This window comes from Anolis carolinensis, chromosome 2, assembly GCF_035594765.1.
Source record: "Anolis carolinensis isolate JA03-04 chromosome 2, rAnoCar3.1.pri, whole genome shotgun sequence".
NCBI classification, from domain to species: domain Eukaryota; kingdom Metazoa; phylum Chordata; class Lepidosauria; order Squamata; family Dactyloidae; genus Anolis; species Anolis carolinensis.
This window is the reverse complement of record NC_085842.1, coordinates 92,226,573-92,236,732: the sequence shown is the minus strand read 5'-3', so window position 1 is coordinate 92,236,732 and position 10,160 is coordinate 92,226,573. Positions and strand designations below refer to the sequence as shown.

The 10,160-nt window shown below is 39.1% G+C and overlaps 1 protein-coding gene across 1 annotated transcript; it reads right to left on the bottom strand.

Moving 5' to 3' along the window:
* Positions 1-4,101: 4,101 nt before the first annotated feature.
* Positions 4,102-9,032, bottom strand: med7 (mediator complex subunit 7). Its single transcript, XM_003223459.4, has 2 exons — positions 8,881-9,032; positions 4,102-5,956 (listed from the first exon to the last, which is right to left on the bottom strand). Exon 2 carries the CDS (start codon positions 5,937-5,939, stop codon positions 5,247-5,249), a length of 693 nt encoding a protein of 230 aa, XP_003223507.1. The 5' UTR covers positions 5,940-5,956; positions 8,881-9,032; the 3' UTR covers positions 4,102-5,246.
* Between the last annotated feature and the right edge of the window lie 1,128 nt (positions 9,033-10,160).

Sequence of the window (10,160 nt, the reverse complement as noted above, 5' to 3'; positions counted from 1 at the left end):
GCCGCCACTCCCTTAGGGCTCGGGGCGGCTTACAAGAACCGGCTAAAATCAACAATTTAAAAACATCTTAAAAACATCTTTAAAAACACATCTTAAAAACATCCTAAAAGCACCTTTTAAAACATCAATAACAGAACTCAAAAGCCTGCCGAAACAGGTGTGTCTTACATGCCCTGCGGAAGGCCAACAGAATCCGGTCGGCCTTCCATCTTTAACACAAACTGAGTGCCGTCAACATATTGATAACACTCGAGCCTGAAATCTCGGACCAGCTGAGCAAGTGGTCGCATATAGATGTTAATGTGGTTCTCACAATTCTTTCAGGATTTGCTTTAACATACTTCTGCATATATTTAGAACATCTTGGGAAAAGTATGCTATAGCGATTTGAACATTGGACTACAACTCTGAAAACCAGGGTTTGAATCCCTGCTCAGCTATGAAACCCACTCAATGACTGAGTAAGCCAGACGGTCTCAGTCTCAGATGAAAGCAAAGACAACCTCCATCTCAAGCAAATCCTGCTTAAGAAAACTCCACTGTAGTTGTCTGGTTTCTCAGAGTTAAAATAAGCCTGCATTCAAATAATATAAATCTGCATTAGAAAACTAGCTGCAGTCAAGGACTAGCTGTCTTTATTTAAAGCCATGAAAATGAAATTGCTTCCAATCCTCCAAGTCAATTGTGAATAAGCAAGTAAAAGAAAATAAAGTGAAAAGATAGGGTTTAGCACTAATATCAGGTTTCAAGGCAAGGAATGAATTTCCACCAGGGCTCTCTCCTACTAAGTAGGACCAGGACAGTGTTTTCTTTTTTTTTTATTCCAAGGCCAAAGACAACATTTCTCTATGCTTGCTTTAGCCTCATTATCTCTTATTTCATTAAGTTAGTACCAGTAAATATAGGTCAGAAATATCTGCTACAAATGCTACAAATGATCAGTGCCAATAAATGATACCATTAACAAATAAATGCAAATTCACAGACTACTGGTTATTTTTTGGAGAAAATTTTATTACTTCTTACGTAAATGCTTTTGTTTCCTTTCCAAGTGTTCTTCCTGCTATCTTTGGTACTTTATTGAAAGAAGCCAGGTTTAATTTTAAAAGATATAATGAAACACCCCCAAAGCCAAACTGAATTAATATATTAAATAAACTAAATGGAATTGATTTTCTGGCACTCTTCTTTGTCCCTTTGTTAGTTTATGAAATCTTTATGAGACTGGCATCATAGATTTCTAGCAAATGCTACTGTGCTGTAGGAACAGTTTCTCAAATATCTATCCTAAGAAGATATTAAGCTGAGTTTTAATTCTAAGACATCACTGATTATGAAGAGTCAACATTAGTTACCCATCTTATAAAAATAACTTTCTGTATGTATTTCAGATTTCAATATTAATGTCAAAAATACGTATGATTTTACATAGGATTTGTGTTACATTAGAAAGTAAAGACGAATATCACTTAAGTAAAAGAAATATAAACTATAGTAAAGATAAAGGTTTCTCCTGCCATTAAGTCTAGTTGTGTCCAACTCTGGGGGTTGGTACTCATCTCCATTTCTAAGCCGAAGAGCTGTCCATAGACACTTCCAAGGTCATGTGACCGGAATGACTGCATGGAGCACCATTACATTCCTGCCAGAGCAGTACCTATTGATTTACATTTTTATGTTTTCAAACTGCTAGGCTGGACGAATGGATCTGACTATTTGTTTTAAAATTGTTTTAAAATTTTTATATTGTATTTAATCGTTTTAATTGATTTTATGTACTGTGTAATTTTAATCTTGTGTAGGCATCAAATTACTACTGTTGTAAGACGCCCTGAGTCCCTTTGGGTGAGAAGGGCGGGATATAAATGTTGGAAATAAATAATATAAATAAATAAATAAATAGGCTGGCAGAAGCTGGGTCTAACAGCGGGAGCTCATCTCATTTCCTGAATTCAAACTGCCAACCTTTAAGTCAGCAAGTTCAGCAGCTCAGCGATTTAACCCGCTGTGCCGCCAGGGGGCCCTATATACTTTAAAATAGCAAAAGAAATAATGCATCAGCATTAAATAAAAGTGTATGATAAAGCACTGCTGTTGAAGTATGGGTAGATGTTAAACCTGTTTTAGCTTCCTGTAATCTCAGAACTAATTGTAGCAGAATTATAATGTCTATACTGTCATAATATTAACTTCAATGGCAGGGGAAGCTGAATCAATTTTACCCTCACAGAAAATTTCTTTGTAGAATAGACTTTAATTACTCCTTCCACAAATTGAAATTTTTCAGCATTTCCCCCCAAGAATTACTATTTTAAAAAACCTGTCAGTGACACTGGGAGGCCAACATCTGCCAAGCTACAACTTGCATTTATTGGCCAGGGAAAAGAAGTTCAACCTTTCATCATCATGCCTGCTTTTCCTTACTCCCAGGCAGCAAGCACAGCAAAGGTAAATATTGCTCTCTTCTAAAAATGGTTGGCAATAAAGCCTAGTTCAAATTGAGAACTTGATTCAAAATGATGAGATTTTGCAATATAGTTACAGATTCCCAACAAAGGATTTCTAAAGGTACATGTTTGGTAGACTACTGGCCCAATTATTACTGACCCATCTTATTAGTGACCTTGCAATATATTGCACATGTATAATTTATTGCCTTGCCTCCAATTTTTGAACATGCCCATTGCGCCCGTCTATTGGTTATTGGTTGTTATTGAGTTTATGCTTTTTATGATTTTTATGTATTAATTCATTGTGATTGAATGTATCTTATGTTATTTTATTTTATTGCTGCATTGCTGGGCTAGGTCCTAAGTAAGCCGCTGAGAGTCCTTTCAGGGAGATGGGGCGGGATATAACAATAAAGTAATAATAATAATAATAATAATAAAATAAAAATAAAAATGAATTTCTCTGAATGATGTTAGCTGGAAATCACTTGTCCCTGAGTGTTAGATAGTAATTCCAGTACAGTAGAGTCTCACTAATCCAAGCTAAACGGGCCGGCAGAAGCTTGGATAAGCGAATATCTTGGATTATAAAGACTGATCAAGGAAAAGCTTATTAAACATCAAATTAGGTTATGATTTTACAAATTAAGCACCAAAACTTCATGTTATACAACAAATTTGACAGAAAAAGTAGTTCAATACGCAGTAATGTTATGTTGTAATTACTGTATTTATGAATTTAGCACCAAAATATCACGATTTATTGGAAACATTGACTACAAAAATGGCTTGGATTATCCAGAGGCTTGGATAAGCGAGGCTTGGATTAGTGAGACTACTGTATTCCTGAGCTGTGCTAGCTAGAATTAATGGGAGTTACAATGCAACTACATATATCCACAGATCCCATTCCAATTCAAATAAACCACAAGTGCATTGCATCTACATACCTTCAAGTCACCTTGCAAATTATGGTGACCCTTTGGGAATTTCTTAAGCTCAGAGGTGATTCATCAGTTCCCAAGTGTTGAAATTGCTCTGGTTCTTTCTGATGTAATTACCTAAGCCACCCATGGGGAGAATTTCAGATCTTATAGTATTTTACATTTCTAGAGAAGGGATGCACAACCAACAACATCCTGCTTCATCTTCAATATGACATCCTTTCAAATGTTATTTAAACACGGCTATTATGTCCCCTCTCAGCTTTGTTCTCCAAGCTATGCTTACCCAGCTCCCTCAGCCATTCCTCAGAGCTCAGCTTCCAGACCTTTGACCATTTTAGCTGCCCTTCTCTGGACATTTTCCAACTTGTCAATATCCTTCTTGAATTGTGGAGCTCAGAACTGGACATAGTGTTATTCCAGGTGAGGTCTGACGAAAGCATAATAGAGTGTGACTATGACATCTTGTTTCTCAAAAAACAACAACCCTATTTTGCTTTTAAATCTGAATGCTGCAGTCCATTGGTCTGTAGTGTAAAATAGTTTCCTCCCAAAACGTAGTTAATTGCAGTTGCAGATTTAGTTGCCCAGAAGCGAACACAATATTCCAGGTGCAGAACAGAGTGGGACTACTGCTTCCTTTAATCTAGACACTTAATATTTAGTGGCACAAAATAGCAAGTAAGAAGAGAGCATACATACTAAGATTTATAGAAATGTGTATGTTTAATGCAATCCCACTCTAAATTCCTTCCCTTAAGTGAAAAAGCAATATTTAGGCATTCATGATACAACAGAGCAAAGACTAACAAAATAAACCGACTGAATCTAATATACAGAATGAAAACACAAAGCATTCTAGAAAGAAAGACACAAAGGTAATATAATTGTAGTGACAAAATTACAAAAAGCCCATAAGAGTCAGTAGCCATTGCACAGAACAAAGCAAGGATCGTTATCTTGATGATTTTTTTAAAAATTATTATTTGCCATTCTCTTCTTATGCAGCAAAGTAAGCCAGTCATTACACACCAAACTAACAACGAGGGATGGCTACTCATTTACAGTTGTTACATTAATGTCCCACTTTCCACATGCAACGTTTGCTTGCTTTACCACATACTTGTGCATATTGACTAGCAAAAAGTATGCATGTAAGGGTGTCCAGTTTCCCCACCCAGATTTTTTTTTTTAAAAAACTACTGATGTTGGTATGGAACATATCACAAAAAGATGCAGTAAGTGATGTCAGTGAAAGCTGGATGCCCTGCTTTCGATTAATATTACTTTCCACTAGTGCAAAACCACCACTGAATGCAACCCACCATGATTATGCTTAAGTCAACCCAGTAATCTTCAAGAGCAAGCCAACTACAGACTCAAGGCTTTACAGATCCACAAAACCTTGCATTGCAGTCAAATAAAGATAGTAGGGATCATTGTTTAAGATGCAAGATTGGCTTGCTTTCAGACAAAGTTGTATCAAACAAAACTATGTAAGTAGTACACTGATCTTCAAAGCCAGGTGGAATTTAAGTATTAACTCTTTTACAAACCAGAATATCCATATTTCTTCAAGAAGCTGTTATACAACTAAGCAAAATGAGCATCAGTACAATTTGGACAGTGACTCGTTGCAAAAGTAACATATTACAGCAATGTGTCTATTAATTTTTTCTTTAAAGTCAAGGCTACAAAACATAGTTAACTCATCTTACAGAATGTGTTTCATGATCATTTATCTCAAAATGCACGGGAGAAAAATATCAAAATTTACAGAATCCTTTATCTTAAGTTTTTGCTCTTGAGAACTCTTTGGGTGACAGAAAGAGAATCCCAAATAATCCTTTCTTCATGTCATTTCATCAATAATGCCACTGATTGTAGCATCTTTATCCAAAATCTGATCCTTTTTGACACTAGGGCAAGTTCTCTGTTGTTCATTCTGTCCAATGCAATTCATGCCATCCTCAAGGTCCATGGGTTCACTTTTTATCCTCATTGCTTCATCTGAGTGAGGTAAATCATCAGGCAAAGAGGCCAGGCAGTTCTGGATCATTTCAACAACTCTTTCTAAGTGCTTCTGAAACCTTTCAGCAGTTTCCAGACGTTGGCGCTTCTGCACTTCCATCATGACTCTCAGCGTCTCCCTTGCTTGGTGGGGCCGATATTCATTTATAAGATGGTGCACATGGACAAAAAGCAGTTTTAAGTCTTCTAGCTTCTCTTCTCGTTTTATGCTGCCTGGACTTCTTATCAATATATCCAAGAGGTCCAAGAAGTTGATTAGAATAGACATATTGAGCTTCCTTAGTTCCTTCTTATGATCAAACTGCATGGGATGCAATCGTTCAATGCCTTGACTTTCCAACGGCCGGATAATGAGATCATCACATTGGAACTGGTTTCCAAACATCATGTAGCTGTCTTTAATGGGCGGTGGAGGCTTGGGGGCAAGACCTTTCCTGATATTTTCATCAGTATATTCTTTAATATACTGCATTGGAGGTGGAGGGAGGGCACTCACTTGCTGAGGTTCACCCATCGTGGCAGGTCAAATTCCTAGAAGAAAAATGGCAGAGATTTAGGATAACAGAGTTACAGAAAATATAGATATAGCACTACAATTTTAATGTAGTGACTAGACAGAGAAGTAAACATCAGCTAAAAATATTATTTTTCCCTTTCATGACATCTGTGTGAAAAAAAATAACTATGAAAAGTATTTCCGATAAACTTTTGTGAACTAATTTGCCAAAAAACATTAAAGGAAGTCTGAAAAGACATGAGATTCTATTTAACCTTGTAAGCTAAGCAGGGTCAGTACTGGTTAGTACTTGGAAACAGCTGACCCAGCTAGTTGATGTATATTTCCGATGAAGAAAATGACAAAACCTGCTTCTGTGTATTTCTTGTCTAAATAACTTATATGACATTGACAAGGTTACCATAAGTCAACAGACCACAGTCTCATGATTTATGCCAACAAATCCATATGATAGAGGGAACACCTACCTAAAAATAAATGAGAAAAGAGATAGTACCTTTTGTCACCATTTATTGGCACAATTATCTATATCTTTTACAGTACAGGGAACTTACAATGAAGCCTATCTACTCTGAAGAAGTATCTAAAGTGTCCAACTGGACTTCATTCCAGCTAAACGATCACAGAATTGCAGCCCTAAATTGCTCACAAGCCCTAAGTTTTCTCCTCTCCCAAAGTGGCTTGCAACATATTAAAATCATGTAAAACAACAATCCAAATACATCAGTAAAAAGTATAAAACATTATAAACAACTTAAAACAACAATAATATACATTCACATTATTGTAGCATCATAGGATTTAAGGGCTCTCCCCAAAACAATGCATCCTGGGACTTTAGCTCCAGTGACAGAAGGAAAAACAGTTTGAATACAATCCCATCAATATGCATTTTAACACCTTTTTGAAGGGTTTGAACAGAATTGCCAAGCCACCTTTGAGTATTCCTGGCAGAAGAAAATACTATGAAATTCATAAGCTGGCAGGTGACCTGAAGGCATACGCAGACATAAAAGCATTTTAATATGTTTAATGCTTTAAGTTTATAAATTGCTTAATTATTTTGTACCTATATATAATATATATATCGTTAGTTAGTTAGTTAGTTGCCTTGAGACTCATGATTGAGAAAGGTGGGCTATAAATGAATAACAAAGATGATGATACTGTATAAAATCATATGCCAAAAACATTATACTTGACAACATGCAGACCCACACCCAAGGGTGCAGAGCAAAGCCCTTCCATCTGCAGTTTTTGAAAGGGTGGCAACATGTTCCCAATGCTTTTAATGTAAGCTGCTTTGAGTCTCCTTGTGGAGAGAAAAAGTGGGATATACATAAACATAACAATAAAGGGAGTGCTTAAGTAACATTGTTTTTGTGTGCCGCCAAGTCCTTTCTGACTTTTGGCAGCCCTAAAGCAACCCCATCATCAGGTTGTTTTTGTTTTTTGCAAGATTGGTTCAAGACCTCCCTCCTCCTTTGTATTCCTCTGGGTCAGTGGTTCTCAACCTGTGGGTCCCCAGATATTTTGGCTTTCAACTCCCAGAAATCCTAACAGCTAGTAAACTGGCTGGGATTTCTGGGAGTTGTAGGTCAAAACACCTGGGGTTCCACAGGTTGAGAACCACTGCTCTAGGCTCCAGACAGTGAGACTTGGTTTGAGGCCAGGATTTGGATCCTGGCCTCAAACCATGGCACTTTCCACACAGCTATATAAAATCCACATAGAACTGGATTATATAGCAGTGTGGACTCGCTCTGAGCCAAACTGGGAGTAGTGGTATACAAGTCTAATAAATAAATAAATAAAATCCAGTTCAAAGCAGATATTGTGGATTATTTCCCTTGATATTCTGAGTTATATGGCTGTTTGGAAGGGCCCCTAGTGGCTTCAGAGAGGTGTCATCTGCACTGTGGAATTAATGCAGTTCAATATCTCTCTGTGGGCCCTTCCAAACAGGCCCTATATCCCAGAATCTGATCCCAGGACTTCTACTTTAAACTGGATTATATGAGTATCTGGGATAAACAGAAACCCTGGTATCTGATCCTGGGATATAGTGAAAAGCCCTATCTGCCAGAGCTCAATGCAATGGAATCATGGGATCTGATCCTAGGATTTCTACTGGATTATATGAGTCCGTACAGTCAGATAATCTGGGATAAACAGAAAACCTGGGATCAGATCCTGCAATCCTGTCTGGAAGGGCCCTATCTGCCAGGGATCAATGCAATGGAATCGTGGGAGCTGTATATTCACAAGGTCTTTAGCCTCCTCTAGTGCCTCAACAATCTGCAACCCTCTGGATTTCATAGCACTTTTTTGTGTGTCAGGAGCAACCGGAGTTGCTTCTGGAGTGAGAGAATAGGCCGTCTGCAAGGACGTTGCCCAGGGGACGCCTGGATGTTTTGATGTTTTTTTACCATCCTTGTGGGAGGCTTCTCTCATGTCCCCGCATGGAGCTGACAGAGGGAGCTCATCCGCGCTCTCCCCGGGTGGGATTCGAACCTGGCAGCTTTCAGGTCAGCAACCCAACCTTCAAGTCACGAGGCTTTTTATCCCCTAGGCCATCGGAGGCTCCTTAGCAATGAACTACGTGCAATGTATGCGGTAGACCAGGCATGGGCAAACTTGTGCCTTCCCTCCAGGCGTTTTGGACTTCAACTCCCACCATTCCTAACAGCCTCAGGCCCCTTCCCTTTCTTCCTCTGCCGCTTAAGCGTCTGAGGGGGGAAAGGAAGGAGCCTGAGGCTGTTAGGAATGGTGAGAGTTCGAGTCCAAAACACCTGGAGCGAAGGCCCAAGTTTACCCATGCCTGTAGTAGACGCATCCCCAACGGATGAGCCTTGAAGACCCTTGGCTGGCCTCCCAGACGGGAGGAAAGGATCAGCGCCGGGGGAAAGCGGCAGGCGCTCCGGGCAGCGACACCCACCACTCGGACGAAGCTGGCTTCCTTCTCCTCTCCGCGGAACCAGAGCGCCAAAACTCACGCTCCCACCGGAATCCTCGCTTCTTCCCACGCCTGCGCTCTCCTTCCTTCCCCTCACCAACTGGTGACGCATTTCCGGCACACAGCCCTCCCCCTCCTAATTTCCCTATTGGCTGGCGCGGGAGGGCCATAAGCGGTGGCATCAGCGAGAGCAGCGCGGAGGCAAAGATGGAGGGAAGCGAGCGAGCGTAAGCCCTGAAGCTGGGGAAGAAAGGGATCTTCTCTTTGATTGGCTGCTCCTGACGTCAATCAGGAGCCCTGGAGCACAAGTCCCTCCCCCTTCCCCCACATATACACATAGATGTACCACGTATAAATATATACATATATCTGTATTTATACACCTGGCATGGGCAAACTTGGGCCCTCCAGGTGTTTTGGACTTCAACTCCCACAATTCCTATATTGCCTGTTGTTTCTAACACAGCATGAAGGCTAAATTGTATAGAAGATCTATAGTAGTGTACAATTGCTAGTTAAGTTAATATAGAATATATATAAATACTGCTACACATTATTTATACAGTAGAGTCTCACTTATCCAACATAAACGGGCCAGCAGAATGTTGGATAAGCGAATATGTTGGATAATAAGGAGAGATTAAGAAAAAGCCTATTAAATATCAAAATAGGTTATGATTTTACAAATTAAGCACCAAAACATCATGTTATACAACAAATTTGACAGAAAAAGTAGTTCATTACACATTAATGCTATGTAGTAATTACTGTATTTACGAATTTAGCACCAAAATATCACGATATATTGAAAACATTGACTACAAAAATGTGTTGGATAATCCAGAACGTTGGATAAGTGAGACTCTACTGTAATATTTTTTTTTCCTGCTATACCTTGCTTATGGCAGCAGAGAGCAGCAGTGATCTTACATTAGTTTGCTAGTGATCTGACTCTTGGGTCCCCTTCCACATAGCTGTATAAAATCCACATTGAACTGGATTATATGGTAGTGTGGACTCAGATAATCCAGTTCAAAGAAGGTAATTGTTGATTATCTGCCTTGTTATTCTGGGTTATAGGGCTGAGTGGAAGGGCCCTTGGTTTTGTGAAAGGAAATTGGTGAAAAACACTGAAAATCCCCTTGAAAAAGTGCAAAACCTCTATGCATGAAAGAACTGATAGGTCCCTTCCACACACACAGCTAAATATCATCCTCATTGAACTGGGTTATCTGGCAGTGTGAACTCAGATAATCCGGTTC

Excerpts from the sequence above, each read along its gene's own strand:
- med7 (XM_003223459.4), bottom strand. The coding sequence starts at position 5,939 with ATGGGTGAACCTCAGCAAGTGAGTGCCCTCCCTCCACCTCCAATGCAG.